This window comes from Cyrtonyx montezumae, unplaced genomic scaffold, assembly GCF_038088225.1.
Source record: "Cyrtonyx montezumae isolate F1298 unplaced genomic scaffold, pur_monq_1.0 scaffold_10, whole genome shotgun sequence".
NCBI lineage: Eukaryota > Metazoa > Chordata > Aves > Galliformes > Odontophoridae > Cyrtonyx > Cyrtonyx montezumae.
Window position 1 is genome coordinate 30,680,822 of NW_027071826.1, and position 17,930 is coordinate 30,698,751.

The 17,930-nt window shown below is 38.3% G+C and overlaps 1 protein-coding gene across 1 annotated transcript in view; it reads right to left on the bottom strand.

Annotated features, from left to right (window-relative positions):
* Window positions 1-17,930, bottom strand: part of DCAF5 (DDB1 and CUL4 associated factor 5) — a 66,578-nt gene that overhangs the window by 16,369 nt on the left and 32,279 nt on the right. Inside the window, exons 6-7 of the mRNA XM_065754517.1 lie at window positions 14,334-14,547; window positions 1,586-1,652 (exon numbers count right to left, since the gene is read on the bottom strand). Coding sequence (XP_065610589.1) covers window positions 1,586-1,652; window positions 14,334-14,547 — 281 coding nt within the window. The remainder of the gene's footprint in view (window positions 1-1,585; window positions 1,653-14,333; window positions 14,548-17,930) is intronic.

The following is a 17,930-nucleotide window of genomic DNA, read 5'->3' on the forward strand; positions in this document are numbered from 1 at the left end:
ACAAGAATCATAGGTTCATTAGGTTGGAAAGGACCTACAAGATCATCTAATCACAAACAAAAGCATCATTTTGAAGTAATTCTAGCTACTACTCTTGTGCAAAGAGCCCAGACAAAAAGTTTGTCATCTGCAGTTATCTGGAAAAAAAAATTCAGGAGCATTAAAGTCAGAAGAACACAGAAATCTTAATTTTACAAATGCAGTCAGGATAAGTACAGTAACATGCATAAAACGTAATTCTCTAGTGCTCAAACGAAAATTTACTGATAAATGATATTTAAATGTGCGTAACATTTGTTTTAAAGAGAAGGAAATTCCATAATAAAAAAAAAAAGGAAATCATAAAAATTAAAAGTTGAGCAGAGGAACATTTTTATAAAGCCTACAATAGAGGCATTTTTAACAGAACCATCTTCTGAACTTCTGGACTGCACACCAAATGCTCACTGAGTAACCAATCCAAAATTCAAATGACATTTTGCTCAAAACTCTACCACTAACCAAACCTTTTAGAGGCTTAATATCCCCTTAGCTTTGATTAAACAGTGGTGATGAATGGCCTTTCAAAACAAAACAAGATCTTTTCCCTTATCTCCAAGGCAGACTGTAATTTGCTTTCACTATTGCTAGAGTACCTCAAATCATGAAGTAACACTTGGTTGTCCTTAATACCACTAAAACATATAATTTAAAATTGTGAAAGTCATTAAAAATAGAAACAATAGCAGGTATACCTAGAGATTTGATAAAAATACAATACAATACCACTCTAAAAGAGCATTTTAGAGATGCTGACATTGTATGGTCCAGAGATAATAACGGATGATGAATTGCCATACCCTACAATATTACTGGATAATAGGAAATCAGGCATTGACCAAGGATGGCATTTGTAACACTACTGTTACATCCCACACTGTTGCTTTTATTTACTCAGTATCAGCTCTACTGTTCTTTTACATAGATTTTGCTTGTTGCTTTCTTAACGCGTCTGCCACAGCTTGGGAAGGGTCAAAAATAGTCAAAAGCAGTAATTTCTACCAGCAACAGTACTCCTCCACTCAGAAAGTTCAAGAGAATAACTGCTCTGTAACAGAATTCAGTGTGAGGGTTTTGGGGTGGGATGAAAGGACAAAGAGAAGACAGATGCACTGTAAAAAACAGGCCAATATACTGGAACTGTAAGGAGCTTCTTGGAAACCCAGAAGCATTGTATGCTTCAGGTTTTTTCATGGGATCAAATTTCTTAGCAAGACCATAAGTATTTCAGTGAGCTCAGTTCAACTTAGAAGAAGCAGAGTTGGAAGATAGGAGGAAGAAAAGACAGAATCTGCCTTTAGCCATAGCATTTTCCCTTTATAAGCTCATCTAGAAGATTTGAATGATAATAATATTAAAACAGAAATAAAGAGAAAATTACTGCACCACAGATTCACATAGCATTGCCTATTACTACCCTCACAGGTATCATTTGAATAATTCTAGAATTAGTGGCTGAGTGAAAACAGCAATTTTTCAAAACACAGACTAGTACGTCAGACACATTCCCAACCTAAACTCAAATTTCTGAAATAAGAAAACTTACCTGATTCTGGATCTGGAGGGATTCTCCACATATACAAATTGAAGTCATCAGAGCCCGAAAGAATGTACTGTTAAGAATAGAAATAAAAGCAGTTTACTACAAGGTAACACATGAATTAAGTCATTTTTTATCTGGTTTCTCCAAACATAAAAAGAAAGAAAACAAGATGATTTTCTCATTTTTTGCACCTCACTGATCAACTTATCCTTAGACATGGGTAAGGTGCAACAGAAAAATGCTTCATGCCTGTAAACAGATCAAAGTTCAAATGTATGCTTCACATGTCTAACACCTACTGCCCAAAGAGAATGGCTTCTTTGCTACATAAAGTTATAGATAATGACTGGCTTTTATGCATACAAGCCTAGATCAAACTTGGATCTTGTAGCTTGCAACACTTGTCTTTTTCTAAATGTTTCTTTAAAGCTTTTTTAATGTTAAGCCATTTGTCCTTTTTTCCTCACTTCCTAAACTAAAAAGTAAAACTTCTTCAAACATGTACCTAAGAAGAGAGCCAGCACATCCGCTATACACAAGCACAACATGCATGGCTCATGGCAGTCTACTAGAAATCATCAAGGTGGTGATACTCTTAATACTGAACAAAACCAAAGCTGAACACTGTTACTGAACAGTCTGAAAGAACACATGGGAATCTCACATTTTTTCCTGATTACAGTTACGCTGAAGTTATGGACAGATCAAAGATTTAGGCACTACTCAATCTGAAATAGCCCCACCTAATATACAAACATGCATTGGAGTAACGGTTGACATCTCATGTGGAAAAAAGCTTATGCCCCTCAGTTCAAAGAGGCCATAAACTGAGCCATGTCTTCAAATATCTCCTTTCCAATGAACTGTAAATCCCAAATTAGAGGTGAGATAGCACATAATGTAAACACAGGCAGATACCAATTCTAGTTATACTTGTACAGAGGGAGTATATCTACCATCCTACACAGACTTCCAGCTTCTGCTTAATCAATGCAGTAAAAAAGATGCTTTTTCATTTTATTATTTCTTGAAAAGAGGGAAGGAAGAAAAAGAAACAAATAGAGCAAGATCACGTTCTTTCTAACCTTGGATAAGAGAAAAATTTTGTTTTGTTTGTCACAAATATAACTGGTTTCTGTCTTTCATCCTCCTGAGTTACATAAACTCATCAGGCAAAGTATCATCAAGCAGTGAGAAGACAAGTCCTGGAATAACACAGGACTGAGAAACAAATAAAAATATATACCAATAAGGAGAAAGCTAATATAAATTTGCATACATTCTGTTTGTGATGCTAATTACATTCTCACAGAGCTTGGATTTTTCCAGCCACAAAAAATGCAATTACCAGCCACTAAAGTTCCTTCTCTGGCCTCCAACTATCACAATCCAACCATTCTTAGGATGTGAGGATGTGAGTAAGCATTTATGAATGCAATTCTGCTCATTTTCTGGTAGGTAAGAAGCACTGATCAAACACAGTCCCATTAGAAACTTGTGTGCACTAGTTCTGCATCACTCACAGAACCTTCCTTTCCAAGCCAAAAAAGTAATTTCTGCAAGTCAACATGTTCAAGCACTTAGGCAGCTAACCTCTGCCAAACTGACTTAACAGTGCCAGGAATACGTGCTTCCCCTTTCATTTGACTGCTTGTAAATGTTAGACCACAGCAGGCTGAGCTGCTGTGCCAGATCTACACAAATTAAGGCTCATAGGCAACCTCCCAGCAACCAGAAAGAAAGCAGCTCTCATAAGTTTTCTTACACAGAAAATACTTCACAGAAAAAAACAGTCTTGCTTAAAGTTATGAAAACGTTGCCAACCGTTGGTATTTATTACCAAAGCGTTGCAGTTTAAGCAATGACTAGTTTGCCTAGGAAACGTTAAGATAAACAAGAACTTCTAAAATGCTCAGTATCTCGAATTTATGACCACAATCATAATTAAAGAAAAGTTCTAACTCCTTCATATGAGAGCAATTTACCACTTCATGCAATAAATCAAACAAGCCTAACAATGACAGGCATAGAAGTGGCAGAGCATCCTTTGATTTTCAGATGAAAACACTGTATGTCCTGTACACTCAATGGCCAATTGTCTAAGAAAATCTGGCATACCACTCACTGCCCATTGAAAACTCCTGATTGAGGATATTCTGTCTTTCTTTAAAGAAAAAAAGATGAGCACGCTCTTGTAGCAATGGGGACTAATGGTATTTCAACTGCCTTATCTTGAGTGTAACCAGGAGGTCAATACAAGTGATTATTCCACTTATCTGTCCCTTGAGAAGCCACATCTGAGTATTGGATCAGGGGGGACCCAAGTGGACACGAGAGCAACACTAATAAATAGGTCAGAGTGGAGGAGGACCGCTGAGACTGTGAAGACATAATCTGTGAAGAAAAGCTAAAGGAACTCGCCTTATTTGGTCAGATGAGAAAGCAAAGGGACAAAACAGAACCCAACAATCTTTGTGCTCAAGAGAACACAGAGTAGTCAGGGATGACAATCCTCAAGGGTGTGCAGTGATCGTTTAGGAAGCAACAGTCACAAGTCTCGGCAAGTGAAATTCCAGCTGAGCACTAAGGAACAACACATTCAGGAGTGTGACAAATGCCCCAGCAAGGCAGGGGAATCTCCATCCTTGCAAATATAATTTTAACTAGAAAACTCCCTAAGCTACCTGATCTGACTTTGAAAATGCCTGCCCTGAGACACAACTTACAAAATGTGACTTCTCCAGTTCTCTTCTGATAAAACTTAATGAAAAAAAGATTAAAAAATCTTGGGAGTGTTTTGATGTTTTTCTCTTGGATTGGTTGCAGAGGGCAGAGGCAGCGTTAGGAAAATGCCTACCTGGAAATTTTATAGTACATCACAACTTCATAAAAATTCCAACAGAAAAACAATCTTTGCCATGCAGACAGAGACATAAGCTGTAGTTTAGCACAAGGACAAGGACTTGCATGAATTCTGGTGCACAATTTGGAGAGCTTAATTCAAAAAAACAAAAACACCACAATTGGCACAATAGCTCAAACATTCACAAAATGGCTGAGGTTGGCAGGGAACTCCAAAGGTCATCTTCATCAATGCCCCTGCTCAAGCAGGGTCAACTAGATCTGGCTGCCCAGGACCACATTCAGAAGGCTAACTCCACATAGAGCATAACTCTCTCTGTTAAATGCAACACAGGGTCCTTCAGTTAGTCATGCCCTTGTAGCTTAATAACATTTGCAAAAACCAAATACAAATACGTTCAAAGTATTTTGAAATGCATTAGGAGGCAATGAAGGTGAATGAATACAGCATCAGCGTTGCATTTTATGTTGAATCAAAGAACAAAGCCCAGCTTGTGAGGAAGCTGTATGTCTAACCTTGCAATTAAGAGAGCCCTCAGTAAGTATCAGAAGAATTAACTGATATAGCCTCCTATACGAGATTGACGTTCTAAAACTCTCTGAAAATCTTTATTTCATGTATACAATATTAATATACCAATAAGTCAACAGTTTTCCCACACAAGTTGAAAGCTGTAGGATAAGGATTGAGAAATTACAAAGTCAGTCGATACTACTGGAGAACTCAAAGAAATAATTGCTGTGAGTTCAACAAGCCCTTGCTAATGAGACAGAAATCCTGAGGGAAGGGAGTAGACTTTTAAAAAGGAAGGAAGAGAAAGGAAAGAAGAGAGCTTTGGAGTAGAGAAGATGAAAGAACATCATGCTGCATATATACTTAGAATCCCCTTTAATTGTGTCCAATGATTTTTGGTCCTGAGGGGATGTACAAAGAGTAATTCCTAGGAGAGTACCTTTTGCTAACCTGCTTCAAGAACAAAAGCTCAGATAATCACATCACAGAGGCAAGCTAGAAGAGACAGAAGCACGTGCATTCACAAAGATGAATAAATGCACAGACAGGGTGCACTGCCCTTCTTCCACTCTCCCCTCAGATGACAAACTAAGCAGAAGGTAACTCAGAAAACTGGTGTTGTGCTGAATTCTGCATCAGACCAGACACTGAGCCAGGAGTGTAGATGCTCAGATGTCTGAGGAAAGAAACCAATATTAAAACCACCTGTTCCATTGTCTGCATTTTTGCTGCTGTATCTGACAAGGACGTCAGAAGACAACATTCAATATTCACATGAACATAAGATTAGAGAGAAAACCAGGTGCTACTAATTATTTTTTATTATTGTTATTTTTATTATTATTATTTTTTAAAGAATCATCTTCCATGTCTAGCTGTTAGTAACAATGACAGGAAAAGGTTTCCAGATGACCACAAGCTGCTGATTCAGAAGTTTGCCTTAGAAGGAAGAAAACGCTCAGGCGTGGTTACGGTTTGCTGCTGGAGAAAGAACAAATTCAGGCTGAGCTTCATGTACACATGAAATGCTTAAAATGAACTACCATCCAGAATCTGGCAGTATTATGCTGGACTAGTGCTTCCCACTCATTCCACTGCAATGCATCTCATTTTCTCTTTCCCCAAGGAGATTAGAACAGTTGATACGAATAAGCAGAGGTCTAATCTGCTGCTGCTACAGTCTCTTAACAGTAGCATTAGTGTTGTATTTTGCAATACTAGCACTCTGGGGAATTTATTTTTATCCTTACCACTGCTGTTCTGAAAGTTTTCAAAATCCCACAGGCTACATTTACTCAGGTAATGCTGAATATGGAGTATTTCAATAAAATTATGTCTTAATCTAGCCTTATTCTATAATTTGCAACATCCACATTTCCCATTCCTATAAAATTCCCTGTGGTTTATGAGTAAGATCAGAGGTATTTTTAAGCTGTTGGCCCTATGCAATGAACTAGAAGACATGGATCATTTTTCCAAAAATATGAGTGGGCCTTTGGGATCCTTTGGGCATACTGATGTAGTAGAGAATAAGAACTCAGGAGAACTTGTCTTAAAATGCACAACAGAAAAGCATGATATCACCAGATCATTATATATACAGATGAACGAGAGCATAGCTAACAGTACAGAGGAGATAACTATGCTTTCAAGTAACTAACAGGAAACATCAAACTGTAAAAGCTATACGTCTACAGATGCCTAACTTACGGTCACTCATCCTAAAGACAGCAAGAAGCCTGAGAGACTCAAATTCCATGCTGCTGCTTACACATCAATTCCCACTCACCTGAGTGTATCTGCTGCTTTCCCAATGGGGCCAACAGAAATTTCAGCATGAAATATCAGATTAGATATTTTTCACAGGCTTTTAGGGAGATGTTCCTTATTTTCTTGAAGTACTTCAAAGTTCACACCCTAAGGAAGAAGTACAGAGGCATCCAAATTGGAAGATGTTCTGATGGTGCTTTGCATAGCCCCTTTTAAGAGGCAGGAAATATGGGCCTCCATATTTGCCTCTAATACAATTCACAGCAGGGATGCAAGCCTGCTAGACTGAAGTCTTAACTGCTCTTGAGCATAAGAGACACGTGGGACATCTTCTCTGTGCACTGATTTGAAACAAAGTCTGAAAAAAAATGTTAACTATTTATCCAGGAGATGAAAATAACAACCAGCACTTTTGAAGAATGTGAGAGCAGAGTGTTTTTCCCAAGGGAGAAAGGTTTCCTAAAGAAATAGGACTTAGGCTATTTTGTGCTCTGTGGCATCAAGTGGACTTCAAGAACCTTAAAGATTGGGGTCCAGTTTCAATTTTGATAGAAGACCTGAGGGCTCCAGAATTAGGAAATTATTTTAAACAGTCACACAGGTGATACCTTGTAAGCAGGCACTGAGCAAAGGACAGTACCATAATCATACCACCACCGAGCAAGAGTAAGGCCAAATGAGAGTCGTAGGCATTGCAAGGGACCTCTGGAGATCATCTAGCCCAAATCCCTACTAAATCAGTTTCCCTAGAATAGGTTACAAACTGATCCTTAAACCAAACAAAATGCCTACGAAATCATTATGATCTGCTTCTCATGAAACTATTTCAAAGTGGATTAGAAAGCAGACTCCATATTAATAAATAAATAAATAAATAAATAAATAAATAAGGCCAACTCATAACTGTGTGCATAGGTACTACAGATCTCTGTCAATAAATAAAGGTCTCACTACACATTTAGATGAAAAATGTTTGATGAAAGAATTTGAAATATTTTTACAAATACAGCTGTTTCTTTGGCAGAAGAGTCTCATTTATAAGCAAGATGCATAAAGCATTTCAAAAGGACCAACATTTTTTTCTTTGATGACTGACATTTAATTCACAATTTGAATAGAGCTTTGCAGAAAAATGCAAACTTAGTGCTAATCAAAAGCCTTCAGATTTATTTTCAAATCATCTTTCTGTTGTTAAGAGTGCCCACTGATCAGAAAAAAAGACAAGTTAAGGACACATACACAACTGATGGTCAGATTTAACTTGAATGTATTTTCCATAAATGATTATACGAAGAAAGAAAAACTACTTCTTTCTATTCAAAAAGCAACAAGATATGTGCGTGCGTGCACACACACACACGTAAGATAATGCCATTTCTTTAAGATGGGCAATTCCAGAAGTACAAGAAAAAAAGATTTCCCACAGAGCAGACATACAGCATTTTTCGTTTCCTCGAGCAATCAAGAAGTAAACAAAAGCCAGTTGACTAAATACTTGTCTCTTTTCATGTCCTGATCTTTGTGTCATGCTGTTTCTTTATGCTGATGAATCTAAGCTTACTGTATAGAGTTCCTACTGAGTACAGCTTGAAGAGCTGCTCTGATGACTATCTGCTGCCCTCCTCAATAGGTACACTCTCACCTACACCCCTTTCATAACACAGTAGTGGCCTCAATCAGCACAATTCCCATACTTTGTTTTTGCTGGCTTGCACAGGGTTCAAACACAGCCTAAGTATCACACAGGATCTCTCTTCTCGATGCCACACTGCCTGGTGTGCCCTCTCACACTGCAGCCCAGCAGACCAACTGCCTCTTCTTCTACCTCAGAATTTCTCACTGTCCTCTGCTAAGAAATTCCTCCCCTTAGGCAAGGCTATCATGGTGTAGGGCAGGGTGATGCTAAGAACAGCCTCACCTATGCAGGTAGTTCATCTCTTGCCACTGTCTCAATGATAAAGTCTAAAAGTAGGAAGAGAAATAACGGGGAAAATTACTACTTCAGTGTGTTTCGGAAAACTTATCCTTTTCAATAGATAAATGATTTTCTGAATCATATGTTTCTTTTATATTCTTCTTTGTGTTAAATCCTGGAACCTGAATCCTATCCTTTGTGCTGTGTCCAACACAACTAGTTCTCATAGCATTGAGGTGTTAAGGAACACATTTGCTTTAAGAACAACCATATTCTTTCATGAAAGCCAGGGGAGCAGCTTGTAACCTTTACTTCTGGAGGCTGTTGTTCAAGAGGGTTCAAACTGGCACAAAAGAGAGCTTAAGAGATTTCCATCTTGGCCTAAGAATCAGGCAGGTACATCCAAAAGCAGTTTACAACAGTAGCTTTGTTCCTCAGCACGAAGCATGCCTATCTCATGAACTGGAAAAAGAAAAGCTGTGACACAGGAGAGTGGAGAAATACAAATTGCTTCTAGTACACAAAGTTCAAAGCCAAGATTTTGTATTCCCACTCTCTAATCCTTAGTCTTAGGAGCAGCCAACTCTGTCAGGGGCAGCTCTAAATGCTTACAGAAGCATCACTGGGAACAATCCATCAACGTTTTTACAACTACCTTTTTTTGCTCTGCAGAAAGGCCATAACAAGTAATTTTATTAATGAACAAAAGCAACATTGAAACTTTTACTGTGGATTTTTAGGGTAAGGAAAATACTATGTTCCAAAGAAAGCAACAGCATTATCCAAACATATGAAGGGGACTATTCTATAGGTAGCTGAAACTGCACGTCCCCCAGTTGCTCTGCTTTGCTCTTCTCAGCCATCTGCTACATTCCTTTTTTAAAGACACACTAAATCAAATATTCTACTCATCAAGATGATCCAGAATTTACAGTCACTTTTTCACTACCTAGAATAGGCTGAGTGGCCTTGTTTCATAGCTCAGTAAGAAACGCTGTCAGTGTAGTCCCTATTGCTCATCATTTTTAAACATACATTCTGCTCACACTCTCCCTTCCCTTTCTTCTCCCCAATCCTGGAAGCTATACTACAAAGGTGCATATCTCCCATGATACACCTATGCCTGCAGACCTCTGTCTTTCTAGTCAGGATTCCAAAATTCAGTTCCAGAATGTTCCCTTTGAGTTCATGCCTTACTCTCCAGAGGTCTAGACACATCCACTATGGGCTTATGGGAATTCAGAAGAGAAGGGGGAGAGGAAGCAGGGCTGGGAGGATGCCCCAGGGAACGGAGGAAGAGGTGCTCAGACTCAGAAGGGCTAGAGGAAACTCCCAGCCCCTTCTGCCAAGGCCCAGGCTCTGAAGAGCCTCCCAAATGACAATCACCCAAACTGGTGGGAAATAACTAACTAAATAAATCCGTAGCATTACCCATGTAACTATTTTATATGTATGTGATGCATATACCTGTGGTTTAACCTACTGATTAGATAAAGAAAAAACAAAATACCACCTCATCACTAATTCTTGAAAGATGCTGACTTAAGCAGACTAAGACACAAATTTTCTTTTTGTCCAAGGATAGCGAAATATTCGCACATTGACTGCTTTGCATATTAAGCAGTATTGGCTGCATTAAGCTACTCCTCATTAAGAAGTCTTCTATGTATAGGAAACAAAATGCACTCTTTCGAAAAAGATTTTTTCTTCTTCAAGATAGATATTGATAAGTATTATTTCAAAAGATAAATGGTCCTTAAATGACACAGGAATACAAAAGAAAAGTTCTATTTCTTTAGATAAGCAGTGTACAACCATGTAAGACCTCTGGCACCAATGCAGACAATTCTGCTCCTGGGAAGGTTATGTTCATGGAATAATTCTGTTGTGTTAAAACTCCGTTGTCCCTACCTAGGGCTATTTAGTACACAGACTAGAACATAATGAAGGCTGTAAGTTTACAGGGTTTGGAGCAGTCTGCAGTGCCATGAGTGGTGCATTCCTGAAACTTTCCTATACCAGTGTAATGTCAAAAGAAAAGGCTGAGTGGTGATGTAATGTCTGAGGGCATGCCAGAGTTAAGACAGTATTTGATGTGCAGGGTATAAGTTATTTCTCTCCACCTTTTTCAAAGCAGGCATTTTTACAGATACAAGTGTTAGAGGGTCCCACATTAACTGCACAGGTAAGAAACAAAACAAAAAAAAAAAAACCAACACACCACAGTGAAAGATAGCATTTGTCACTGTGACACAGACAACAGGTTTTTTTTAGCAAGAAAAGCCTCTAGTCTATTTTTGCTTGGAGGGGTTTTCTGAGCGTTTTTTGGGATGTTTTGTTTTTTTTCCCCTTCATCATCATTACAAGGCTCCTATACTTAAAAACAAATATGAGTACCTGAAGATCCATAACACCTCCTGTACCCTCAGACCCAAGAAGATACTTTCCATTCTAGTCTATCAACTAAAAATCCTCACTAACTAACTAATGCTTCCCAAACTCTGATGCTGACAAGTAGAATGGAAGCTCCCCACCAGTCCTCCTGATATAACTTGAGATCCTCACACGTGTCATGATTTCTATGTAAACTAACATTTGTGTACAATAGGGTAAAATCAGTTGGAATTAGATGAATAAAAAATGGCTTTAAGAATCTGGGCCTGTATGCCTCTATCAGAAGGATGGTCAAATTACACTCTGGTCATCATACACGATCCATCTAACCTATCTCATCCATCCTTCTTTTCACAGCTGAATGACTCAAGTGAGCTCCTGGATACAGCAACAGCATACTATTTTGAATTCATTTATCTGCTAACATCAGAGCTCTCCTACAAAAAAAGGAAAAATTGGTGGCATGTGAATGAGGTCACTGCACTCAACAGGGACAAAAGACAGTTCAGAGAGAAGCAAATGAAGGCAGTTATAAATGGTTGCAAACAAAACAACAACTAAACATCACCTCTCATGCTTTGGTCATAGGAGGAAACAAGACTGGGGCATTTCTAGTGAAAACATTTGCATATATTATTTGTTGGCTTTCAAATCAACTTGACAATGGCAATAATACTTATGCAAGGACAAAAAAAAGCAAAGCTGTTCATCCTCTCTTCATCTTCAAAGACCTTTGTTACCTTGCTTGTGCTGTACCCCTCTTCCCATACCTGTAAAAACTAAAACCATCTAAAGCACTTCAGACTGTGTTGCTCCAGACTTAAATAATAATAAAATTAAATAAATCACTGGGATTAACAGGTGAATCTCCATGGCTTTTGCTCCTTAAAGCATTTCTGGTATTTCATTCATGGTTAAGAGGTTCCAATCTTATTTGCATCATGGGTGCTATGCAGGCGATACGCAAATCATTGCAAATCTACTAGATGCAGGCTCTCCTTCGGAGTGGCAAGTTAGGAGAGCTTGATTCAAACTGTTGAGTACCTGTTATGACTGTCAAGCACTGGTGAATTAACGATATGACTTTTCTCATTAAGGTTAAAATACAGTTCATCTGATAAAGTTGGATTTTGACTCTAACTGTTCAGAAAACACACAATAGTTCCTGAACAATGGAGTCGTATTTTTAAACTACTAGAGACAATGTATGAAATATTAAAACCTAAGTTCAAAACTTAAAAAAGATTGAATTATCCATTTAATAAAGATAAAAAGAAAAATCAAAAGACAGATAATATCATAGGTGCAACAAGAGAAAAATTCTGAGGAATCTTTCCTACTACAAGTGACACTCATAATCTGAGCTCAACTTTCTTACCCCTACAACCATTCAAACGATCCCTGCACAAGAACCTTAGCCCACACAGTTTTGATCCTACACAGAAATACAAGCAAGGAATTCTATGAAGCTCAGTAAGGACTTCACATGGATCTCAAATGAAAGACTTTCTTTATTAAGGCAAAAGACAGCAATATTAAAACGGGGGGGCAGCGGGCTGGAACCAGACTAAATTGGAAACAGATTTCTTATTATTAGTAATTCTGATTTTGGGGGCAGTTCTTGTATGTATTCTTTCATTTTCATAAATTTGACCAAAAAGTAGATGAACACAAGTTCTATAGAAGGACTAATCTCAAAAAACATTGCTTTGTTTTCTTTTCTTATTCAGCTTATCTATCTTCAGTAGGATCCAGCTCTAACTTTCCTTCCTAGACAAACCTGTAAATTGAATTGGGCTCTCTGTAAAGGACAGCATCTAAGACCCTACCCTCTATAGTGCTGACAAACTTAGCCAGCTGAATTTGAGCATTACTGCACAGGTTCAGATGTATACAACTGGCCCACACATTGGTATTTCCTGCTGATTCATTATCTTTCTTTTGCTCCCATTGGATGATGAGTACAAGTCAGTATCTAAATATCAGATCACAACTCTCTAATGTTCCAGTACTAAATCTCATCTTTCCCATTAGCTTCTTATAGCACTTGTAAGGGAGTAGAGCTCCTTTTGCTCTGATTTCCAACTTTTAGTACCATTGTGTACTGCTACTTATCCAAACTAAAGATCCATCAAGACAAAAGAACATCAAGTTTTTAAAAAATGCAGGCTTCCCAAGCACAGCATCAACCTGATACAAAACAGCCATATTCTTCCAATTAAAGCAAATAATTCTGTACCCATAAGGAAATAGCTTAAACAAAACAGACACTAAGGCTTTTTTCTAGACCTTCAGTAACGGGTAGGCAGCTAAACTATTTGTCAGAGTGTACACAGGCTTACTCTGACTTCCAAAGGAGAAAACTGTGCCATCTTTAGACTTACCAAACAATGGACCCCAAATCATCAACTTTTTTTTTCCTTCAACATTACATGTGTTAGCCATTCCTTACAGCAAACATCTCTATTTTTTTAAGATGGTTTCAGTACTGCATTTTCATTCTCCTGCCAAAAACCCCATGTAAAACTCTGAAACAGCATGCAGCACAAAGGCTTCCCATACCCACGTGTCACAGTGTTAAGTTCAGTGACGCAAATATGCTTGCTACTTGTTATGTGAAAAAAGCTCAACTCTGCCTCCTGCAGCAGCAACAGAATTAATGACTGAATTCTGACTGCAGGATTTTTATTGATGACAGCAAAGAAATCTTCAGATCTTAGTTTTGCAGTATTGTGTTTTGAAAATAAATCTTTCGTCTCCAAACATTGTTAGTGGTTATTAAATACAGCTGTCCAAGGGCAACGTTCAGCTCTAGAAATATACAAACTGCTGTTAGTCACTGTATGAATGACCTATTAGTAGGAACTGAGTCCTGCCTCAGTAGAGGAGCAAACTATTCCTACATAGCCCCCCAGCATCACCACTTGCAGAACGCTGGACAATAAAGTTCTATGATCTGATCCAGCAGTAGAGAAAATAAGGGAATTTGAAAGAAAAATTAAGGATTTTGAAAATTTGCAATATTTATGTTTCAGTGGGATTGTTTCTACTGCACTCAAACCAAGATGTAAAGTTTATCACATGCTTTAATATACTTTTTTTTTCATTCAGAGTCTATGTTGCAAAACACTTCTGAAGTAACCCTATATATGTTGCATCTCCTGTTTTATCAATTAAAACAAGCCAACAAACAAAAACCACTAAACAAAAAAACCAACAAAACCAAACAACCATTACAAGGGCGTTTTCAAACACTCCTGAAAGCTCTGTAGACTCAGGAGAGCATTGCTTATTACCTGATCACGATCACCTGCAAAACAGCAGCTCTTCATGGTACACGAGTTGAAGTACCCCTGGTTGTCAAACTGGAAGACAGGCAGTCTGCAGTGGATGTCGTAGAGGACAGGGGGCAGGCGCCGACGCAGTGCCAGCAGCTGAGTTCCATTGCTGTTGAACCGGACACTCATGGCACTCTGAAGGGAGAGGTTTCCACCATAGCGCAGTAATGAACTGGGGAAAAAAAAAATGAGGAAACAAGTGAGATGTGCTGGACATTTGAACTGAGCTGCTTACAGACAGAATTCTCTAACTTTCCTGAGTCATTTCAAACAAACAGGCCCCGTAAAGTCTAATCTTGTGTAGCTTCTGCTACAAAGCATCAATTCCTGAACAAATTTAATTCAAAGCCTGAATGACAAACTTTCAAAATGTTAAGACTCGCATAGTCTTCAGAAGACTGAAGTTGGAGGTTGTGAATAGTACTAAACACATTTCCTGCACAGGAGCAAAGTCTCATATAGTAACCATAGTCCTTAAACAGTTGTTTCTGTACTTCTGCCCCAGCTCTCTGCATTCAGACAGTGCTCTAATCCAGCCAAGTCAAACTTATCCTCTATTCGGGCACTAGATGGTATTTTCTCCAATTGCAGGTTCTCTGACTATTATCTCACTTCCACTCCTATTTACATCTCTACAGAGCATCAGAGGATGTTTGAACTCTAAGATCAGTTCCAGCTGAAAAAAGGCACATTACTAACAAATTATTACAAAAAATGCTAAAATAAGACACTTAGCTAATCTCAGCCTTGCTTCATCTACAAATAGGCAGGACAATTATGCTAACACATGACACTATTACCTAAAAATCTCACATGGTTGAAATAGCTGGTTTCCTTATTCCATATAAGGCTACACGACCAGAGCTGGACTATCTGTATCAGTTCTTACTGACAAACACAAGACAAAAACTAAGAGTCATCATTTCCTAAACTCTCCCTTTAAAATCACAACAGAATATGGAATTTGTCCCATCCAAGAACTTAATGTTAATCAAAACATGTCTGGAATTCAACTTGCATTGTATAACTCCCTTCTCAAAGGCATTTAATCCTTGTATTTGAAATCATTATGTGCATGGAGAGGGAGTGTAAGAATGAAGGTATTTTCCTTGTCAGTTTGTGGTTTGTTTGTTCTTTTCCTTCGTAGATCACTGAAAATTCCTTGCGAAGTACTGAATCTGTATTTTTTGTTACCAGGTTCTGAGCGATCTCTATCAAATCTTGCATATTAGGAGCTGTGACTTTTACACACCTTCTGGACCAGACAAGGCATACCAGAACATTGGCTGAAGATTCTAGAAGGAAGGTCATTCATTGGTGTTAATACATAATGTTTTCTGATGTAGCCCTCTGCCTCAAAATCTGTGAAAAATGAGTCACTCCACTTGTATGAGAAGGCACATTCCACACAGGTTGAAGCATGCATCATTACATGAGATACCGTAAAGTTAAGAAAAACTATTGTTCATAATAAGCTAGAGTTAAACAAAACAGGAGGCTAGACTCCACCTAACAAATGCACTAGAAACACACCACTCCTGCACACACACGCTTTGTGAACTCAACAGTCAAAGCCAGGGTGCTACCAAAGAACTAGAAATCACCTTTTCAAAGCCAACTAAAATAGTTTCAAAAGCAGGACAACAAAAATTCTTAACATATTTTACTGTCTTGTAACGAGCAGTGAAATATCTAGGTTTAACTTCTGATGAATACAGATTTGGGCTACATGGAAACCTGGTTCAAATAAAATGTAAAACAAAACATAGGACAGCTGTACTGGTTTGCCTGCTCATTTCACTCCCTTCCTCTTGGGCCTTAACCACAGTCACGTGCTTGTAGGACTTATTTGTGCCACTGGACAGTTCTATGAACCAAGTCAGCTCAGCAACACAGGAAAATAGGGCACACAGCTTTCCTGTTGGACTGCTGGTTTGTGCCAGCCCATCAAAGAGCCTGAGTAGGTGGGAAAGAGAAGGGACAGAGCCAGTTGCCCATTAGCAGGGAAAGACAGCTCTCACTTGGTCACTTTCATTTCACATCAGCATAAACCAGCCCACTGTTGATAGAGAAGGTGACACCTTCACCTCCTTGGTGCGGAACAAACCACAACAAGAAACTGATTTAAGTAGACAGCAACTGTACAAAGAAACGGACTTAAGTTTTGATCCCACTCATTTCCCCTTTCCTGCTGAGCACTCAAAAGCTCATATTGCTACAGGGGAGAAGTCATACAAAAGCTGAACAACCTGAGACGAAAGCAAGCAGGCCTGTAACACATGGCAGTCACAGCAGGGTAAGTGTGCTCACCCACACTCAAGCTAAGCACACATGTGACCATTGGGGCAGAAAACAGTGAAAATTCACAAGCTAACTGCTTCAGGTGCCACTAACCTGTTATGTTTTAGTTAGTAGGTACAAAATCAATTCTCAACAGCAATTAACTTTGCCATTTAGGTATAAGATGTGGAATTAATATATTTCAAGAGGATCTATTGTAAATGTCTGTATCATCAGGAAGAGTCCTGCCCTCTTCACTTGTGCATTCCCCTTCTCCTAGGGGAAGTTGCTGAGCTTCTCTTAATAGCATTTATGGATTTTTACGAAAACATGAGAAAGTAATAGAAAACACCAGAATAGTAATAGAAAATAATGGAAAATGCTACGAATTGTAATCTTAGAGACAAGGATTTAAGATTTCTACCTCAATCAGCTCTAGTTTACATCCATCAAGATAAAAAAAATAAAAAAAGAAACAGTAACTCAAAATACTTCAACCAAAAATAAAAAATATGGTTGGCCTGTTTTTAGCTTTTTCTTTTTTTAAACCCAGAGAGGTTTTCTGTCAAGTAATTTCTAGCTTCTTAACTAGACTTTCAAAAGCATCACAGAAATAAAAACAAAAATACAGCAGAAGAAATAAGCCCATACTGACGTTTCTTAACCAAAGATGTTTTTCTATTAAAAAAAAAAAAGTGAGTTCTCCATTACAGGAGAACACCATAATGACCATGCACCAGCCAGAGGTGGTGCTGCACTGAACTGCTTCTTAAAACCAAACCCAGGCCCTTTTCCTCATCACCAGTGATGAGGATCACCATTTTTCAGCCCTAACTGCAGCTCAGGCAAGCGAGCAAGACTACCAGATACCCAGATATCCTTCCAAACCTCTAAGCAAAGTTGCCATGGTTACTATTATTATTTCTGGTCTGAAATATTTTGAGATTACATTTTATGGTAATAGTAGTGTAATATTAAACTAGCTTCCATTCTGCACCTAGATGTTTTTATTAGGCTCCTACAGCAGCCAAAGCTATGAAATAAAATGCTTCTTGAAGTAGAATTTTGTATCCTGTTTCAGTATCTTCCATGAAATAAAGCTCTAACAGAGCATTATACTTCTGAAATTAACTGAAGTAAGAAAGAACAGAACTTCAGAAGTTATGATCATTTACAAATATGAGAAGTCTAGTATTAAGAAGCTGCACAGTTAAGACCCCTGAAAAGCCTGATAGTTTGGCCTACTTTATACAGTTCAGCCACACTTGTAATGGA